Below are 23,139 nucleotides of genomic sequence, written 5' to 3' on the forward strand. Positions count from 1 at the left end.
CAACGTGAAACAAGTCGAAATATTCCTAATCTGATTAGAAAAAAAGTTATATATTTTACTGATGTAGAAAAATACTTATATAGAACAATAAAGCTGCCAATATTTTCGGAGTGTCGTTTTATACCTATAAACTTTCACTTGTATACATGATTCCTAAAGCAAAGCATATGTTAACATTATTTATAGCTACGCTCAAAGAAATTTGAAATATCTAGAGGACAGGTTTTAATGTAATATCAAACCCTTAAAATATATATAAATATATACTCGTAATAAAAATGTGGGAAATATGTAAAAATGTAAATTCACAGTGAAATGTGTACTTTAAATTTTTATTTTAAGTATCAGTTCTCATTTTGTTTTAAATTTTTGAGGTGTAGGAGCACGATTTTGATTTTCTGGGAGAATATATAATATTTAGCGATCTTAAGATAAACAAGTAGAAGTACCAGGTATTCTTCACGTGAATAAGCGTGGCGTTTATGACATGATATTTTCGCAATTTACATTGCAACCAGAAATGATAGTATAAAAAAATGAAATGAAATCTTTAAGTTTTACGTCCCACGGTATGCCGGTTAGGCTAAAATAGACTGTGGTAATGAGAGATGAGTGAAATGGTGGAATGAAGAAAGTGGGAGGAAACGGGAGAACCCCGAGAAAACGGAAGAGCACGGTGTTTGTCCACCACAAAGTCCACACTGCGCGAGCTGGGATCGAACCAGGGACCCCAAGCACCGGAGGTGAACGCTCTACCACTTTTTTTAAAAAAACTTCCTGACTTATTTTCTACTTCAACCACTTTTCAGGACTTCTAGACACGACAGGGACACGAACACAGAAACATCAAGGACAGTTAAAATTCTACCTTTGCTACTACAGAGCGACTCGAACCCCCAATGGACTTCACCTCCCGATCATTAGCCTAACCCCTCAGACCGCTCGGCCACACCCACCGGCAATACTGAGCCACCGCGTCCCCGAAGTGGTAGTATTATTCTACCACTCTCGGTTTTTGGTAATGAAATTACATTGGAGACAGAATATATCTTTGTGATCCTTAATTGATTCCAGGAAAGCTTTTCTTGATATTTATTACCGGTTTTACTCAATAACGATCAAACTTAAAAACCTAAAATTGTTTATTTCTGCCACCTTGTGTTTCACTGGATGGTTAAGAGAGAAGATGGTACGCTAAATAGACTAAATACACGCTTCTTGCTATCTCTTTTCGTTTTTGCTTTATGTAGATCAATATTGAATCCTATTGCGAATTTATATCTCTTTCGGTTTAAGTAGAGAGTGAAGAATAGAGATGAAATAAATCTTAAATGATTGCAGAAATTTGTTTTTGCACTATCCGTTACAGGTTTTAGTCTATAGTGATCAACATTGACAATAGAAATGGTTAATTTATCCACTTTCAATTGTTTGAATAACACTTCCAACAACGCAACCAATTCCTAACTTTTGATCCTGTACACCCTGGTCAAAATTGATGGTAATCCGTCAAGTAGTTATTCAAATTTATTGTCTCCCGACGACAGGACACACATTTTACTGTCTTCTTGGCAAACAGTTTGACAGAGAGAGTAAATATTTAAATAAGCTTTAGTAAGTCCATCTACTGAAAGAAAAGTTCATGCACTGTATAGTCTTGCTGTTGTAAAGTGCTGTATATTTCTGTACCTAAAACTGTATGTAAGCTGTATGTGTTTGGCTTTATTTCCCAAAAGTATGAAGTCGTCTTGCTTTTGCAGGGTACACTGTATGGTATTGATTTTTTTCTCTAGTGAACAGAACCATGAGTTTCCATTAAGCTCTAACTTTATTTCTCTTCCGTGGGGCTGCGTTGGCGCAGTGGTATAACGTTCATTTATGGTGTGCGGAATACCTGCTTCGATCCCAGCTCACGCCAAGTGGATTTTGTGGTCGACAAACACCGTATGCGTGAGTTTTGTCGGAGTTCTCCCGTTTCCTCGCACTTTCTTCATTGCACCATTTCCTTAATTTCTCATCATCATCCTCTCCTTTAGCTCAAACGGTAAGCGTGGGACGTAAATTTCATTTCATTTTTATCTGTCTTTGTGTACTGTTCTAACCTTACATATTCATATATTTATTGTAGAATACATTTCCAGTGAGAAAGTCTAAGCGATTTCTGTATCTGATTTGATTTTTAGCATAGTTTTGTAGTACGTTCTTCAAATCTACACAATAGAATCCCTTGTTAGAAATAATAATTAACTAATTAATTATTTTTGAAAAACAGTATTGAATGAGTAGTCGTCTTGGGTTCCGAAATATACAGTAATTTTAATTCTAATAAAAATCAAAGAAGATTACGATATCATAAGCAAATAAGATTAAGTACAACGATGAATGAAGAATGTCTAATATTAAGAGAATAATCATTTATGTATTAACAAGATTCCTGTTCAAACTTATGTAGTTACAATATTATTTAGAACTAATAAAGTAATGCCTCTTTATTGTTTATCCAATTTATGTTTCTGAACATTAATGTTTCTGAAATTTCTAACTTGATTAATTTTAAAATGAATATTAGATTGATACTTACATTTATACATGTCTTGTATTTTCGATTTTGGATATAACATTTTGCGACGAGAAGCTTGTATGTAAACCAGCAAACACAGAATGGTAATAGACAATTTAAGTAAAAACATTTCTGCTTCTGTAAATAAAGAAATTAAAATTACATGATTAAATATTCATAAATTTTCCTTTACGAATACAATAGCTGTTATCCATCCTCCTCACATAGAAAAAATAGTTCATGGAAAATTCTTGAGAAGAAAATTTCCATCCCTGTCGTGATCATATCCTAATAATAATAATAATAATAATAATAATAATAATAATAATAATAATAATAATAATAATAATAATAATAATAATAATAATAATAATAATAATAATAATAATATCGATCCAAGATTTACGTACAAATCTTCAATTCAAAGAGTGTAACCCTTATTCTTAGGACATAATGTAAACCTTTTCTCTTCTTAATATATAAAATTCAATCAAAATGTAATGGTAATATTCCAGGTCTCTCAAATGTGAACTATTTACATACATTTTTTTAAAACACGGCCCAACACAGGAGGACCTACTTTTGGTGTAGTGGTGATTTCGGCTGCTTTAGAACCTTTTCATGGGATGCTAACCAATGATAACGGCGACATGAAACTTCGTACAGGAATCATTTCTCATTAAATGTCAACATCCTGTCCAGAAATGTGTCATTCCTCAGACGAGAAAACAAAGAAACACAGGTGTTTGCTCGCGTTGCCTTCTGATCTAGAGTCTAATCATCTTGTAGTGCTTTTCAAGTTGATGGAGGTGCTCCCCAATGGTTTCTCCACTCACACGAATTTGTAGTTTCAGTTTCTCACATGTCTGGCACTGTTCGCCTCAATTGCTACCTGAAGATCTTCATTTTGTACATATGTTTGTCTTCCGACACCGCTGCACTATCCGCTAGCCACGACACCCTTACCAAAGGCTTGGCATATGTTCCACCCCGCTGCAGCGGTGTTGACCCTTGTTTGAGTTCGTACAACGTAAACACGCTTGCGACGCTCTGTGAAAATCTCGTGTTCACTCTGTCCCTACACAACTTCACAGGGTAAATGAAGTGCCACAACCAGGTAGTATGTTGGATATATCCACAGCAACAACTGCTCTTCGCCTTATCTCCATTCGCATTCAACTCACGGTGTGAGGGCCAGTGGAACACAGACCTTCACAAAAAGCGACACAATTTTCTTGGTTAGATTTATATCCTCCACGGAATTGTATGATATCTGGGTAGATGCGTTCAAGAAGAATACATATTATATATATGGTTGTATGCAGGATTTCGAAGCTGCCATCTTTCTGAACGGTGGTAGTTGAAATCCTTTTTTCGTTGTGGCCCATACAACACCTGGAGTTGAGTATGTTCGAGAGTGAGAAAATAGGTTATGACAGGTATAGTTCTCATAAATTACAATAATTGCAACGTTCTGGACGTACGCTTGTATGTTCTGCCTGTGTTCGTGGTGTTGAAATGCAAATCTTTGAAAGTGGGGTCATTGCCACCACATTGTTTTTCCTTACGAAATAGCGATTTCTTATTTGTTGCGTATTGTCTCTAAATGTCGTTTTGTTGCAACTCCGCATGTACGATAAGATTTTGAATTACCAGTTTATTTTTACAAAGTTGGATAATATCGTGATCCTACGTTTGTAGGAGTCTGTGCCCCACCCATTTTTTTTTTTTTTTTAAGGAAAATACGAAACATGTATTCCGTTATTTTATTCTACAATATCTATGCACAATTTCATTCACGATGGTCTACTTCTTCTTGCCCTCTGGGTCGTCGGATTTCAAAATTTTGAATGGGGTCTTTCGCTGCTCAGAACCGTTTTTCCGCAGAAAATTAGCTTATTTCATGTGTTGTATCTACCTGTCAATTTTTTTTTTCAAAATCGGCTTGGATCACTAAGATTATGTTCTTTGTAAGATGAAATGAAATATCCGTGCGTAAGGTTTGTTTCTACTAGATCACTATAGGCAATTCATTGGGATCTAAGAGATTCTTAAAACAACTCTCACTACCTACAATCATGTATGGTTTAATTGATCTTATTTCTTGTTAATGCCAATAAAGTGAGTAATCGACCTTCTGAAGCTCTAGGAAATAGTGTAGGAGAAACTTGGGGTCTGCTTTATAACATATCGGAAGTTCTTGGTTCGATGTCAGTTCTGAAGTATCGCCCCGAAGGAAAGTCTAGTTCGATGTTTACTCCATCATAAAACTGTACTTCTTTCAGTTTCGAAAAGGAAAAGAGGAAAATATAGTAAGCGCTTACAATTTTGCATAGATCTCTTTCGGTCGTATGTGTGTTCGTATCGAACTGGCCTTGAAATAACTTACTAATTATTGAGTATTGACTGAAAGGAATGCTTCCTAATCAATCGTACGTGCTAACATTTTCATTCCGAATTTTCGGCTTTGAGAAAGAATGTAAAAAAATGTCTAACAAACACCCGTTAAGGAAACGAGATATAGTATCAACACGACAACCTGACTTCTCACGTATTTCTCTTCTTTTGTATATTAAATATACGTACATTCTTGTTCTTACGTTTATATGTTTTTCGTTACATACAAAAAGTAATATTTTTAACTATCGTGTAATAATTCAGTTGTTTCAAAGCGCTGAAATACAAAAGAAGTTTCTTACTTTTCACTAGTTTGTAGATAACTTAAGTATTATTTATACTTTTATGTTCTGTTGCTAAAGAATAAGAAACTTGCTAGCAAAAAAGTTATATTTTAAGTTATAACATGAAAGTAACTTATACCCAAACTTTGTTGTAATATTATAATATTGTTTAGTAACCATATTATATTACTTACTAATTTATAAATAAGGTATTTTTATCATTAACCTTATTCCGACCGCAGTGAAAGATTTTCTGTAAAATTGATTATGTTATTTTCAGATTTTGTAATACTTAAAAAATCCCTGATGAAGTTGATAACTTTTATGTTTTGTTTACTCAATACTCTGAGAATACGAATGAACCGCATTGCAAAAATTTGCACTAATATAACACAATTTGATTTGATAAAGCTCTAACAGTACCAACAACTTACATTTGCATTATTTTTAATACTATCTTTTAATTTAAACTATATCCTGAAGGTATTAAACACAATTATGCTTGTTTATATTTTTGTTTATGGAAAATTTTGAAATTCTGTAAGTTTGCAATCTAAGCATTTAGTACTAAGTCCCGAGAGTACTGAAGTCACGAGAGTAATGTTTTACGTAAATTTTTACTTAAGAAATCTTTATATCTGAACAAAAATTTATAATTTTCAAATTTACAACATTAGATTTTACTTTCATTTTGATGTAGCTATTAAGTTGTCTTGAAGAAATTTAACATTAATTTGCACAACATTATGTTGGTTTTAAAATTTTACACTAATTATATTTTTATATGTGTATTTATGGCAGCTGTAGTTGTAACTATAGCCTTATGACAAAAAGCTGATAATATAATAGAAAAGCAAAAGAAATGCAATAACCTCCTTAATATATTTATTTTTGCTCGAATTTCCATCAAGACTAGTGGTGCTTGGGGGATTTAGAAGTCTTCATTTTATTGGAGAGGTAGGCAGACGCATTTCCATCGTTTCTGAAGATGTTCGTTAAATATCTTTTCTAATTGAACGTATGACTATTACTATCCAACATGCCAACGTGTCCTCGGTTCTTGGTACCTTACCATATGAAAAGGAACTAGATGAGGCGTTTCTTCTCTAACATAAAGGACAACACTGAACATTTATACAGTTGAACGACATATTGTATAAATAAGGTCAATTACGTCAAGTAAAGAGAAGAACAGTGGAGGAACTCTTGCGAAGGGAGAAGTCCACTTGGCTAATTTAATAATAATAAAAATAATAATAATTTATAAAGTAAATATCACATATCCTGCTGAGATATTTTTGTACTACTGCGATATATTAAAAATATAGGTTTCCCCTTTGTGAGAATTTACGTAAATAGCTAAGGCCTTTATATTTGTTCTTACTTACAGTGACCTTTTTTAACTTTGTTGTAACATGTTAACATTTATAAATATTACGTTTATATAAAATATTAAATTAAATTATATTTTATAACTTTTAAAAGAAAATACTAACTATTTACCAAGTAAAAGATAATATAATTTCTATTTTTACAATATTAAGGAGGTACCAAATCTTACGTTTTAATTATTCATATATATATATATATATATATATATATATATATATATATATATATATATATATATATATATATATATATATATATATATATATATATATATTTCCGTGTAACGTGGGTTCCTGTCACCACGGCATGGCGCGTCCTCAGGTTGCGGATCGAGGAGAAGGCCTCTAGATATAGAGGTTAGCTGCGAATATACTGAATAAGCAGTCGCGGACAGACGACTAGGAGTGGTCCTCCAGCTTGGGGGTTTGGGTAAGGCTAACACCCTCATCCTGTAAAAAAAGGTACTTGTTCAGAAACATTCACAAAAGCCTCGGACAAGGACTGATAACTTGGCACGACATCAGCAAAAGAAAATGGACATGAGATTTGGAACATGGAATATTAGAAGTCTTTATAGGGCAGGCGCGTTAAAATCTGTAACGAGTGAGTTAGAGAAATACAGGATGGACTTAGTAGGAGTTCAGGAGGTTAGGTGGGAAGGAAATGGATCTGAGAATTCCGGAAATTTTACGTTCTTTTACGGGGAAGGAAATAAAAATCACCAGTTAGGAACAGGGTTTTTCGTTCACAAACGAATATTACCAGCAATTAAACGGATTGAATTTGTTACTGACAGACTTTCTTTTATTACTCTTAAGGGACGGTGGTGTGATATTATTGTTTTAAATGTACATGCTCCAACTGAAGATAAGGATGACGATATAAAAGATAGTTTTTACGAAGAACTGGAACGGATATTTGACCAACTCCCGCGATACCATATGAAGATTCTATTAGGGGATTTCAATGCGAAGGTAGGACGAGAGGATATTTTCAAACCGATTATAGGGAACGAAAGTTTGCATAAGGAAAGTAATGACAACGGTGTTAGACTCGTGAACTTTGCAACATCCAAAAACCTAATCGTGAAGAGTACAAAATTCCCACATCGCGACGTTCATAAATACACTTGGACATCACCAGACGGAAAAACACATAATCAAATTGATCACGTTTTAGTAGATAGAAGAAGACAATCTAGCATAATTGACGTCCGGTCGTTTAGAGGGGCTGATTGTGACACTGATCACTACCTGGTAGCAGCGATAATACGGGAGAGATTATCGTTGAATAAAGGGAATACTCAATGTCCGAAAACGGAGAGATTTAATTTAAAGAAATTAGGAGAGAGCCAGGTAAGAGAGGAATACCAGATTGAAGTTTCGAATAGATTCTCGGTTTTAGAAGACTCGGAGTGCACTAGTGTTGAGGATACTTGGATTGAAATTAGAGATAGCATTAAAAGTTCAGCAATAGAAAAATTGGGACACGCGGAAATACGTAGGAACAAACCATGGTTCGACCAAGAATGCATTAAACTAGCAGAGGAGAGAAAACAGGCAAAATTACGGTGGCTACAAAATCCGAATGAAATAACTACACAAAATTTCGCAGATATCAGGCGGGAAACTTCCAAAACTTTTAGAACAAAGGAACGGGATTTTTTGAAAGCTAAAATTAAGGAACTTGAAGATAATAGTAAAAATAAAAATATTCGGGATATGTATAAGGGGATCAGCGAATTTAAGAAAGGCTATCAACCTCGTGCTTATATATTAAAGAAATCTGACGAGACAGTTCTTACTGATACGAATAGCCTCTTAAATAGATGGAAAGATTTCTTTGACGATTTGCTGAACACGCAGCCAAAAACTAATGTGCGTGGAGAAAAGGAGATACACACCGCAGAACCGTATATTCCAGAACCCAATCGAATAGAAGTGGAAGCCGCTATAAAGAAATTAAAGAAACACAAATCTCCGGGTGTAGATGAAATTCCGGCTGAGTTAATTTTAGCTGGAGGCGAAAAATTGTGGAACAAGATACACAAACTCATTCTCCTTATCTGGAACAAGGAAGAATTGCCACAAGAGTGGAAAGAGTCAATCATTGTTCCAATTCACAAGAAAGGCGACAAAACTGACCGTAATAATTATCGAGGCATTTCTCTTCTGTCAACATCCTATAAAATCCTTTCAAATATTCTGTTAGCAAGATTGACCCCATACGCAGATGAAATTATTGGAGATTATCAGTGCGGATTTAGACGAAATCGATCAACTATCGACCAAATATTTACCATTCGCCAAATACTCGAAAAGAAGTGGGAATACAATACCCCGGTACATCAACTATTTATTGATTTTAGAAAGGCTTACGACTCGGTTAGGAGAGAAACATTATACAACGTTCTTACAGAGCTTGGAATACCGAGAAAGCTAATTAGATTAATTAAGATATGTTTAAGTGAATCCCAAAGTAAAGTCCGGGTAGGAAAATTTTTGTCTACGAGCTTCCACGTCGAAAATGGCCTGAAACAAGGAGATGCGTTGTCGCCATTATTATTTAACTTTGTGCTGGAATACGCTATAAGGAAAATCAAAGATAGCAACCAGGGCCTAGAGTTGAACGGCATTCACCGGGTTATGGCATATGCTGATGATGTAAATTTAATAGGGGATGATAGGAGAACAGTAGAAATAAATGCAGAGATCTTACTAAACGCTTGCAGGGACATGGGTTTAGAAGTAAATGCAGAGAAAACTAAATACATGGTAGTGCGGCGGGACCGTAATACGGCAAATTGTGGAGGCGTTAAAATATTAAATAATACTTTTGATAAAGTGGATACTTTCAAATATTTAGGATCAATATTAACAGACGAAAATCATATTCACGAAGAAATTAAATGTCGACTAAAAGCAGGGAATTCGTGTTACTATTCGGTTCAAAATCTCTTGTCGTCGCGAATTCTGTCGAGGAATTTGAAGCTTAAAATATATAAAACGATAATCATGCCTGTTGTTCTGTATGGTTGCGAAACATGGTCGCTTACTCTGAGGGAAGAACATAGACTGAAAGTATTTGAGAACAGGATCCTGAGAAGAATATTCGGGCCCAAGAGGAACGAGAATGGGGAATGGCGGAAGCTTCATAACGAGGAACTACATAGTTTATACGGTTTACCCAACATTGTTAGGGTCGTCAAGTCTAGGAGGCTTAGGTGGGCAGGTCATGTAGCTAGAATGGAAGAAAGTAGAAACGCTTTCAAAGTCATGACTGGTAGACCCATAGGAAAACGACCATTAGGAAGACCTAGGCGCAGATGGGAGGATAATATTAAGATGGATCTCGCAGAGATAGGAATACAAAGTAGAAACTGGATCCAATTAGCTAAGGATAGAAGCCAGTGGAGAGCTTTTGTGAACGCTGTACTGAACCTCCGGGTTCCATAGGCCATAGAGTTAGTTAGTTAGTTATATATATATATTTACATTTCGTGATATTTTGAAAATTGTAATAAACTACTTTTGAAAATTGTCAAATATCACCATAATTTATGAGCAGAATATTAGCAAAGTATTTTAAAGTACACTATAAAATTTTAGTATTTATGTGTAATTGCTTAAAGTATTAAATAAAATATTAAATGTTATTATTATTTTCTTGCCGTTCAGCAAGCTGTAACACTGAAAGACTATTGACATTATTTACTTTCTATTTATCAAAATATTCCACATTTATCGTTACCTTTGTTACTTTCTTTCCGTCACGATTACTTTTCCACTTTTCTCTAAAGTTGAAAGATGAACATTAATAGTTACTGCTAAATTTGAAATATTAATTGCTCCACTCACATCGTCGAAAGACTTATAACCGTACAGTTCAATAACGAGTAAATGTATCTGGTTTCATTGTTGGTTTTCTTCAAAAATTTTAATTAAGCATTTGATACTAAATGAGTATACGTAAACGCCTATTGTGTGCAGTCACTAAATAAATGCTTATAAAAGTATCCTCTCTCTGAAAACTAATCAATAAAAATCCTTTCCATTATCTTTTTTTACTTTTTGCTGAAAGAATTGACAGAAAGAGATCACTTTATGGCTGATATAGTCTCTTATATAGTTTACTAGCCTCCAATTCAAACGAACACGTCGTTAGAACTTGCCGTAATCATGTCTCAAAAGAATTGAAAGTACAAAGTTTTAGAACGGCTTGCACTACTAATTTATTACCAGTGAAATTATGACAAGAACACAAGACACAAGAAAAATCGTTGCAGTAGAACGGAGAACACAGTCCTCTAATAAGCAGTCGTAGAAAATACATCATAATTCTTTTATAGTCTTTAATTATAATTTGAAGTTACGTTTATCAACTCGATGTTTGGTGAATAAAATCTCAAAATATCCATTTTTCATTTTCTTGCATTCTAGTTCAAACTTAAGCTCAGAGTTTTTCCCTAACATCTTTTCCACAAATAGGGGTTAAGTTGGTGTATCTTTTTTTTTTTTTACTATCAACAGTTGTTATATCTAACACTAATCCACATGATTCCGATTATATAGCTACCTGTCCACAATTGTTTCGAAATATATTTAATTAAATGTGTATTCGAATGTATTACATTACATTAAAACTTTAGTTTCATTAGTTTTAATTTTATTTTCATCTTAATATATTTTTTCTTTTATTCATAATCCTCAATCCGATCATAACGTTAGGTTCAGAAAATCTACTTTCTAAAGAAAAGAAAATAGTTTATTATTCGTTTTGAACTTTGTACATAAGGTCAACACAATAATGAATGTCTTTTATTTCGTTTAAACTCTAATTTAATGCGAAATCTACTGCTAAAGTGAGCGCAAGATATTGTACGTGCTAATAAAAAATGGCCATTACTTTTATGAGTACAAAATTTAAGTAAAATTGCAAAATTGTGTATGTATATATTTACAATAGAAACAAGCAGGGACGTTGTTTTCTTTTTTCTTATATATTATAAGAAACATCAATAACATCAATGCACAAATGCACGTGAGGAATTTAAATATACACCGGTGTATATCGAGTTTTAAATTTTCAGGATACATACACTTTCAAATATAAGTCAAAATCTGCTAATTATATTTTTCATTATAAGGTCTGGTAGACACTTTTCTTTATAATACAATAACTACATTGATTCACAAAAATAGAAGATATTATTTATTTACTTGTATTTTATTGCGGGGAGTTTTGCATTTTTATAAACTTAAATAAATTGAGAGATTTAGGACATTTTTGTTACTTATTTAAAATTGGAGTTCATGGAAAGGAGTCACTCTATTTATTATCCTAGTTATTCTTTCTGTTATTAATCAGGATCATAAAACTTTTTATACTAACAAGTTACCTTATTCGTCACAATCTTTTGGGTTTCAATAATGCAAACTTAATTTTCCTCCAGGACACTTAATTTGTCTCAGAGAAAACAATTAGGTACGTCACAAAAATCAAATACTTCGTAAACGAATAATTCTAATTGAATTTGTTATCATCTGAAGGTTCGACAAAAATATAATTTTTAAACAACATAGTATTTATTGAGTTTCTTGCTATTCATTTGCGTTCGTGATGAGCCTTTTAGTTCCCAGAACTGAATAAAATAAGTATGTGTTTCGCCGTTAGCAAAACATAAGGAATAATTGGGTTAAAGTTTCGGTAGTGTATGTAACGTTTTTCAAAAAGAAAGCTTTAGGCAAAGATACCTAACCGAAATAAGTCAATCTGTTAAGAGAAACCAAAAGTCAGAACTACATTCAACTACTAAGAGATAAAAGTACAAGTTCTAGTGCCAAAGGAAGAAAAACTGTTTTGCTCCTGAATTTATTAGAGTACAATTTACTTTATTACTCGGAGTAGAAAGGAAATGTGATTTGCACCACTGTAACTTTAACCTTTTTAGCATATAAAATATATAAATGCGTGGGTAATCTCAATAGCAAGGTAAGAAATTCAAGAAACGCATATTGGTAATAATATTCACATAATGTTAAAACCTGTACCTTTGTCAATTTTTCTACATAATCATCATTTCGATCGATGCATTATTGTAGGTGCTTTGGCAGTTTTTGTATACATATATCATATCAGCTTGGCGCCCTGTTTTTGAGGTAGCGTTAAACCTTATATTTCATCTCGTTGTCATTTCTGTAGCGCGTTCGGGCCAAATATTCTTTTTGAGCTTAGAAATCAGGTGCTAGTCACTGATTTGCTCACCGTTCGCGGCTCTGTCGTCGGAAATAGAAAGTCTCCCGCTGTTATTTCAGACATGGAATTTCATTACGACCAAATACATATACCATACACCACTTGTGGACGTTTTTCACATAAAGGAACCCCTAGCTATACACTTCAGTCAATTAGAGATGCATTTCATTCACTTTAACATAATTTACGTTCGAAAATGCAACTTCGCACTTAGCGCTATCCCAGACCTCCATTAGAAACAACTACGATGCAATACTGAGAGTCCCAGAAAGAGGCGCGTATCCTTATTTGGAAAAGGGAAAACATCATACACAATAGTGTTACAAAGAGCCGTGCGAACAGTTTCTCTGCATCCCCAGTGCCATGAAGAACTTATCTAAAGCCCTTGAACATAACGAACGTATTCCAGGAGAATATAAGCTCGAATTATTGGCAAAAATAGCATACTTATACCAGTTCAAAAATTGTTATTCTCCACTTCCTGAAAAAAAAATATGCATGAGAATGTACCTTATCTCTTTCTGTTTGATCTAATTTATAGACTGACACATGTTTTATGTTTGGAAATGTTATATTTTTTTTAAAAAAAACTTAAGTTTGAGAGTCAACCAGAACATTGGTAATAATATTGTTGACTGTGCATAAACCACATTGGTATTGGCAACTTTCTTAAAAACTTGATCAGAGTCTACTTATAGCACCAATTTCATTTGAATGGGTAGCAAGATACTGTGTAACATCAAGTTTTAAATAAAGAAACATTCCTTTGATTTTCTTGGAAACTACGCATTATTGTTTAGATTTTACAAAATCATTTTGTTCAGCACGATATGATGAACTAATTACTATACTTCTTTATCCTTTGTCGTTTCTTCGTTAAGTGTTTATATCTATATTATTGCAAAATTTTGCATTTTCTTAGTTGTGAATTGCAAACAAATCGACGAAGCGTAGCGTTGATTAGCCCCCATTCCGTGAATAAAGTCTCATAAGAAAGATATTATCTTCAAAGCTACGCTTACAAGAAAAATTCCTGTTAATAATGTGGTCTTCCTTAATGATCATAATCATTAACTTACGATAGTTAATGTATAGCTAAATTCGTTACTCACATAAATCATGTTTGGAATTAATTCAAATTTATATCAAGACCATCACCAAAGTACCCGGTTTCGCACAAGAAGAACAAGTTTTTCCGCAATACTTGAAAATAAAGAACTAAGTAAAATAAATAACGACGTGGAACGACACGTTGCCTGTGACATTCCCAGGTCAAGTGAACAGGCGACTCGTTCACTTGTTTTTGATTATACTTAGGCTTAAAAGTTATCAGAGCTATTATTAATTAGCTTAGTGATCCTAGAAAACATGGATTCGATACTAGCTCTGATAATGTTAGATATTTTACTTTTCATCACTTCTTCCCCTCCCCCAAGCTAATGGGGGTGCACTTGTACTTAAATGACATCGACGAACTCATTATTCATCTCAGAGACTCTGATTTTCGATTTCATAACATATCAACATTTTTCCTTCCCACTGGGGGGAGCGAGTTTTCCTCCATTGGTATTTTTTTTAGATTCTATGTCTGCTTGCTTAACAAGAATCATTTACACGGCGAGTTTCATCTTCCTAATACGAGAAGCTTGTAAGGTACTTTATTTTTGACATAAATTTTAAACTACCTCTACCGCGATGAAACCCCTAGTTTTCACCTTAGAATACACACAAAGATATTCTAAATATCCTACTATCTCTTCCAATTTCGGACACTTTCATACAGTTGGTTGGAAGTATGTCAAACGAACAGTATACATTTGTATATAGGACAAAGATAAACAAACTCATTTTTATATTAGCGCTTTAACCACACTGACTCTGTCTCCTTCTAGGAATAATTTCTCCTTGAAAATATTACCTTTGTCTATATGTATAGGATCAAAGCCAGAAATATTGTTAGGGGTTATTCGTATAAGTTTCATCAGATACTATCTTGTAGTAGCATTCTTGTCATATTAAGCGAAGTTTATCGTCTGACGATTATGCTTCGAGGTTATGGGTGATGGTTATGATGTACAATTTCGTGGAATAAGAAATATGAAAGGTAACGGAAAATTTCCGAGTAATCGTAAGCATATGGTGTTTATCCCTTACAATCCCCTACTTGAGCGCAGCTGGAATTACACAAAGAACTTTACGCACGATAGGTGATAGCTATACCATTGGGCTCCTGACCATGTCGTGAGAGTTCTTAATGAATATCTAAAGTATATTATTGCATCTTTAACTCATTTTTCAGAATTAAATTGATAATATTCACCGTATTAATTCCTTTATATTAGTACTGCTTACGTGTAATAACTGTCCTGTTGTTTACGTAGAAACAAAATATTGGGTACCAGTGTTTCAGTTTCCCCAATTGCAAATTTATATAGTAAAATATTTTATAATTAACACTTATTTTCCTATTGTTATACAAAAAGTTGTATTATGTAATACTTGTTCTAGATAATTTGCTTCAGATTATTCAGGTAAAGTAGAATTAAAAACGAAATAAAAAACACGTTATTGTCCCATACTTTATCAAATGCGGCGCATAGAAGATATCGTTTCGTCAGTAGCTCGATTTACACTCATACATCACCAGGCATATTTTGAACGCCTGGATGAGGTGAATCGCACCAATTGACGGACGAACGTGAGAACAAATATATCCAAATCAAGATTTTATTGTCCGGTTGGAAACTAGATGTTTACTGACTGTCAATGCTTCTCATATATTTTGCCAAGGTCTTAAATATAAACATATACTTTTAGTAGCTTACTATTGAAAGAGGACTTGCATAGTTTCCTTTGAATCCCAAACCAAGTGCAAGTTAAAATAAATGGTTATATATTTAAAATAAGATCCATGATATAACATAGAAGATGCTTTAATATTATGCTCTATGTAGAGTGAAATATCCATATCTTTTTATGTCTTGTATATTGCTTAATTAAAGTTATCTAGGTTTATAAATTGTCGCAATCTTCAAAAGTTCGTTATAACCATGTGCCATGATACTCGACGTGAATCATAAATCCCAATCGAAAAAGCTACCGAGTATGTTATTCAACTGAAAGTGTTGTTAATTGACTTTAGAACACAAATATAACCTTCAACTTTTACGATTGTTGATTGCTTACAACTACTACAATAGCCTTCATAAAGAATATAATTTCCTAATATGGTTTGAAAACTCAGTTAATATTGCAAACCAATTTTAACGGCTGATCGTTTACTATTTCTGGAGAGTTCTGGAGAGTCAATATGATGGAGAAAAATAGAAGTTGATGACGAGAGTTCTGACTATATTACACGCACAAAAAATATAATGTTCACTGGTCTTTGAACACATGTTCAATTCATTGATTCGTTTCACCGATTCGTTTTATATTTTCAGGTTTAGAGGATAGTTGAAAATGATGCACTGAAAAATAAAATCCCTTTCAACTTGAAATATTTATTTAAGTTATAATCTTCAGCTATAATTACAGGTACGGGGGGTCATCTACAAAATTTGACATGTTAACAGGGGTTGGTTGTGCCTCCATTGAAACAAGCGCACAATGGGAGAAACGTCGAGAGGAAACACCCTCGCACCATCTGACTTCCACCTAGTAATGCGACCGTGTTGCTGCCAACGAGGAAGAAATAAGAACGTGTAATGAATCGGAAATAAACAATTGTTTAGAAAAAAGAATGACTCAGAGCAGAAGATTTTATAAATTCAAAGAATAAAGTCTGCTTCAATGGTTAGATGTGAAGTTTTCATAATGGCTCACCGAAATGGTGAGATCTCAAAATATAGGTCTATAATAAATTTTTAGTATTCTTTCTAAAAAGACATAATTATATGATATAGATATTTGAAATGAATACATTAATGAAACAATTAGATCGTAGGAGGAAAAAGTAAAATGTAGAATCCAGGGGAATTTGTACCAGGTAAAATTGATCTTTCAAATTTACAAAATAAATGTCAAAGAAACGTGGTTTAGCATTCTCGGCTACCGAGCTAACTATAAAATCAGATGTTACAGTATATTCTATATAATCCATACGACTATCTTCAGTTCTTTTGTGCATTAGTGACTTTGACAAACATAATATTTTGTTCTCAGTCAGCTCAGCAAAGATTAAGTAATATTTTGGAAGATAATTTAAAAATATTTTATGTAGTAACAGAATATTTGACATTACAAACTTTGAAATTTTGGAATGTTTGTTTATATTTGAAACGTACTTACAATTTAGAAAAATAAATGGATATAATGTTGTTGTTTACATAACTTCACGTTAACTTGTTCTTAAAATATAATTTCCACAAATTACGAGCTCATGCATTAACAACAGGTAACATTTATTGTATCTTACTTTTTGTGGAAGAATAACGTGTAATTTCTATTCTTAGGTGTACGAAACGGGCACTAAGTTTTCAATTTGTATTTATTTATTTACAGTTTTAAGAGTAATTGGAGGGTATCGTTCTTGATCACTACATAAGTAGCATGGTGTGCAGTTTTACGAGCTGTTGTCTACTTTATAATATTATTTTATTTCATTTTCCTTTTTTAAAATAATAATCCATTCTAGAGTGTTATTATCATGGTGCATGTCCACAATAACCGTACATATCAATAATGTGCCTGCAAACTGCTACGCCTTAAAAAGGTTATTGTAATATCCTATGTGATGCCGTAAACAAGCAATTCCACGCATCAATGTTTACAAACACCACCACATGCTTCGGAAAGAGGATCTCCCACCAGAGGAACCTATAATCACATGCGGACGAAGGCTTTTGGCCCCTCCCACGGAGTAGAAGACGACATCGGAGCAGCAGCGCCACCGCCACCCAAAGGACCCTATAAATTGGATGGACGAAGGCAACTCGACACCAGTTTTCTGGTGACCCTCCTTTAGTCTGCTACGGGACTCTTGGAGTAACCTAACCCCAGGCCTCTAGTCTGCTACGGGACTACGCCTATCCTATCTCCTGGCTTAGCCTGCTACGAGGATCTGTCTGGGAATCCTAACCTCATTCGCTTAGCCTGCTACGGGGCTCTGTTGGCCACTTAACCCACCTCTGCTTGCTACGGAGCATTGGTTCCTTAAATCCACTTCTCTTAGCCTGCTACGGGGCTCTGTTGGAGATCCTGTCTGCGAACTCACGGTCAAAGACAACCTATAACTCACCTTGATTCTAGAGAGCTTAATTTGTACAGTATTTTGTGTAAATACTTTTATAGAGGAAACTTTTTATAATAAAAACTGGTAGTGGGAGTCGATTCCGGACGCTCTTTTTATTAACTGCTCTACCCAAAAGTCCTATATGAGACAAAGCTTTACATTATTGATACGAAAACATGCACCAACTGTACAATAATTGTATGTATATTCACTCTTGGCGATACTTACGTAGGAAACTAGCGCGAAGCGACGGTGGGCATAAGTATAAACGAAGATGCTTTGGAAACTACAGTAGCTACTCATTATAACTTAAAAGCACTTACCTCTGTACTAAAGCCGGAATTATTATAAATCTACTACCACTTTCGGTTTCAATATTACTTGAGAAAATACATAATGCCATATAAACAAACTCTGATGGGATGTACACGTAATATTGTTACTTGTTTTAAGCATAGTCTGTTACATTATAATCTTTCGTAATTTGTCTGAGGTAAGCGTAATTCTAACTTCGTTTCTCAGTATGAGTCACAAAAGTTTTGGCGTTAATACAGCACCTTCAACACTTGGACGACTGTACAGCTATAGTCGTACGACTATACGACTTAACTACAACTTGGAAAGTTTGATACAACGGTAAAAAGAATCGTATTCTGACCACATAAATGCAGCTAAATGCTATCCAGCAGGATATTTGTTATAATGTATACTTTATAGTTACGGTCTGCAGGCTTGTTTTTGTGCACGGCCTTAGTGAGAAAGGAAATCTACGTCTTTCTTTAATGCTTGATACTATAATATCACCTTTTACTATATCCATGTATAGACCCTGTTTCCTTTAAAGTATTAATGCCTTATTAACTGATGTGTGCAAATGAATATATATTGAAGCTATATGCCTAACCATGTAACTCTTTTATAGACTACGTTTATTTTTAATTCTCATTTTATCAACCTACTCCCACTCCCAAAGTTCCATTTGTCATATAATCGGTGACTGAGAGAGAGAGAAAAAAATCACCCTATGACAGGTAACGACTGATATATAACTTTAATGTTCTCCAATAGTTGTGATTAAAGATGAAGTTCCTAATATTGCTGATTAAGATCCTAACTTTAAAATTCTTTGTGTCTTCGTTTTCTTTTGTAACGAATAAAGTTACATATAAAGGTCCAGACATTTTAAAGCTATTTAAAAAGGATACTATGTAACATATTATTGGTGGAATGAATGAACAATGAACAAAAATAGACTACAAGACTAGGTAGCAACTGGCTTTGTGGTTGGAATTAGAATGTGCAGTTACAAGCCCAATCCTCTTCTCGTTTCTCAGTGAACGTATCACAGGAATCTTTCAACATGTGATCATAGGGTACAGAATTCTAACGTAGTTATTATTTTCTGCTACTGGACGTTGAATAATATATTTATATATATAACAACTGATGTAAGACTCAAGTGGCACAAAAAGAGGGTCGTAAGATTGTCTATAGAATGTATAATAGTTTTTGAAAAGAGGTCGAGAAGCTCCTGACTCATATATTTTTAATCACGCTCGAATCTAGCCATAGGAACTAAATACGAGATTGTGATTGGTTGGAGTTATCCGTTTCTTGTCACGTACCATACATATAGCACAAAATAAACGCTAGATACTGTCGGCCCTCGTACAGTTCGTGTCGAGACACGGTGCGCATAACATTGCCTCTTTGACCGAGCATATGCTCTCTTTTCTACCTTGTTGTGGAATAGTATGGTTGAGTGTTTGTGAATTAGCAAAGTTGTTAACAGCAAAGTTGAATGTTTAAAGTTGTGTGCAACAACTTTTTTTTTTACATATATACAGTAAACCTCTTAACACAAACTCGCTTTAGCCGAACATTCGGTTAACATGAAAAAAAATTTGGTCCCGGCAGTAATGTACGTTATCTTACTGGAAACGTTATCGTATAGGAAGCTTTATCGGTTAACACGAATTTTGGTTAGCACGAATTACGAACTCATTTTTAGTCTGTTGCGTTATTACAGATTTTCATTTAACACGAACTTTCAACGTTTTCTTTTTTTCTTCTCCAACTCAATTTTCTTTAACATTTTACTCGAGATCAATTTTTGCAATACGGTACTTGTACAGACCAAAACTGCCTAGTAAGTAAGAGAGAAAGAAGAAATGCATATTTTTTTTCTTTTCTTACGAGATGTCAATTCTTTCCTCCCTAAAGCGCTGAACACTAGAGCTGCTTGGCAGACGGACTGGCGACAGCACAAGACTACTCCCCTTCCCGCCCTTGTGACAGTAAATGGTGACAACAGTTCAAAATATGCATCTCTCAGTTGTCAGTAGAGTTGTGAATTTTATAACGTTGATTGGACTTTCTGCGAGAAAATTCCAAGAATTGGATTCGCGAACATAGTTTATGATCGCTGTTTCTATCACTTGACTCTTCGGGTGTGAACAATATTGACGTTATTTTTTCTCCTAAATTTCACCTCTGAAGTTAGGGTAAGAACATTCGCACAGTTTTCGAGCGAATAAGGCAAGTGCAGTTCTATGTTCAGACGTGCTTTTCTGCTGCATAAAAGTGAGAAATCATGGCCAAGGGGAAGCAGACAAGTATAGGTCTACTAGTAAAACTAAAAAATTCTCGTTTTTAGCGAGTTTTGAGAAAGCCATGAGTACAGTTAGGCTTGAAATTACCAGACATTTTCGTTACCGTCTGAGACAGTGCAATATACAGGAATTTTCCACCAGAAAATGATTTGTGAATACATTTTTTATGTTACAGTAAGTTAAAGTATTACTCTAAAGTGTTTTCCTCAAGTGGATTTTCTGTGATGTGGCAAACTGATGCTATAAAAGAGAATTGATGTATGCGGTAACATAAATCTTCTTTTGAATCTTCCAAGATAAGAGAATACAGATACTGTAGTGTTTTCTGTGACAACGTGCATAATATACTGTAGTGTGTAGTCTGTACACCAATATACTGTAGTGTGTATGTATTAAAAAACTGTATTGGAAAAATAATATTTGTATCTTTCGGTTAACGCAAACTTTTTTAACACGAACTCTTGATTTGCGGTCCCGCGGGATTCATGTTAACCCTGAATTACTGTATGTAAATTCTGTGTAACGTCGAGTTTAAGCAATATAAGTTACATGAGGTCTAATACACTTAGAAATAACTTTGTAACTGTGAGTCAAAGGCCTACAGCTATTCATATTCATGAATGGATTCGAAGTGTTTTCAAATTAACTATTGACCAAGTATTAAGCATAGAACTAGACTTTATTAGTAAACTTTTATACATCAAACTTGTTAGTAAAGTGCTATGGGAACGTATTCTTGCTGGTACCAACGGCACCGTGACTTATACCAATACTGATGGCGATCATGTGTTGTCGATTGACTTGGCAGCAAAAATATCTTTATGTCCAGTGGAACTTAATGATACCAGTTAAATTGCGTACTGTCCCCGTATGGGGATATTTGGAATATTCCTGATGAACAGTACTCTACTGATCATATTTATCTTACCTGCACGGGTCGCAAACTAGTCAAAATGACTGTTAAACGTAATATCTCATCATTTGTTATTGTTTGTGGTTTACGTCGTTTTGTTAGTTATGCCGGTCAAATCCAGACCTGTGCGGTCTGCAACTCTCAGGAACATTTTTCACAGGATTGTAGGAAAAAGAGAACTCAACCTTTACCCAAGTATATTTTTCTGTGTCTCCAGGTGACCGCATGCTGTGCAAACTTCCTGTTGAAACATCATCTCCCGATCCCGGCTGTTACGGTGCATTTCCTTTACTACAAAAAATACTCACATTCCCACACCATCCCAGATTTTGTGACTTGGAAATGCTGTATCTAGTGCTTCCGGCATTCGTCCCTTCCACCCCTCCACTGATGACAGATCCCGTAGTATGGAAGTGACACCTACTCCTGATACTGACGAGACAGGTGTTCCATGTCCAGTTCAGTGACTGACCAGCTACTTCCGCTCAACTCTGAGGTAGGTGATAGTAGTATAATCGTGGGGCATAGTGCTACCCCTTCAAGCGTTCTTCCAAATTGGTTCTCTTGACACAACTGGGTTGGAGGATCCTACTTGTGACACCATAAGTGATTCCGATCTCAGCAAAGCATCCAGTGAAAAACACAAGTTAGTTCAACTTCAGTTTAACAGTAGTGCTTAAAAATTCTAAAGGTAACCGAATTGCTGAAGTAACAAGTGGTAATAACGTCGGAAAAATACGTGCTTCTACCAAAAGGTTTAAATCTGTTGTTCAATCAGACGGGGAATAGTGCTTTGCTCACATTTGGTATCAATCATTTAATTGATTATATAGTTATTTGTTGTTTACACTTTATTCATGTTTTTCGCATGTTCTCGCATTGCTTTACATTCATGTATCTACTTTATATATTTATTTAATGTTTAGTTTTCGTTTTGCCACAGTCAGTTTAAATCGTCTTACTTATCTTGTCAAATTACATGAACTACGAGATTTCATATATCAGGAAGAAGTTGATATTCTACATGCTCAAGACGTGAGAGTATCCCATTTTCTAGACATTCCTAATTATTAATCTTTCACGCTTCACTGAAAATGGTTTAGGAACTGCTATTATATACCGCACTGATATAGACATTCAAGATATTCTCCAAATGCCTACTGAATGTATCACCTCAGGAACACTGCAAAATATACGCCTGTGTACAGCCTATGCTCTGTCCGGTTCGAATCATGCATGGGAGCGCAATACGTTCTTCAATACTGAGCTTGGTCAACCGTTATAAAATGGTTCCTCTTTTTGTTTATTAGCAGGAAACTTTAATAGTGTTTTAGCATCAATAGATATAACCCCAAATTATACCTTCTCAGACATCCTGTCCAATTTATTTGCTGCCTATGATCTAGTAGACCTGTGGCAACACTTATTTCCAAATATGCCTGGCCATACTTTCTTTACGGGGAAGAGTTCCTCAAGATTGGATAAATTCTATA

At 34.4% G+C, this 23,139-nt stretch overlaps 1 protein-coding gene across 1 annotated transcript in view; it reads right to left on the reverse strand.

Moving 5' to 3' along the window:
• Positions 1–23,139, reverse strand: part of LOC145660835 (uncharacterized) — an 84,436-nt gene that overhangs the window by 15,807 nt on the left and 45,490 nt on the right. Inside the window, exon 6 of the mRNA XM_081726256.1 lies at positions 2,582–2,698. Within this exon, the coding sequence (XP_081582382.1) occupies positions 2,582–2,698 (117 nt within the window). The remainder of the gene's footprint in view (positions 1–2,581; positions 2,699–23,139) is intronic.

The sequence above is a fragment of the Thermobia domestica genome, chromosome 9, assembly GCF_964235325.1.
Source record: "Thermobia domestica chromosome 9, izTheDome1.hap1.1, whole genome shotgun sequence".
NCBI lineage: Eukaryota > Metazoa > Arthropoda > Insecta > Zygentoma > Lepismatidae > Thermobia > Thermobia domestica.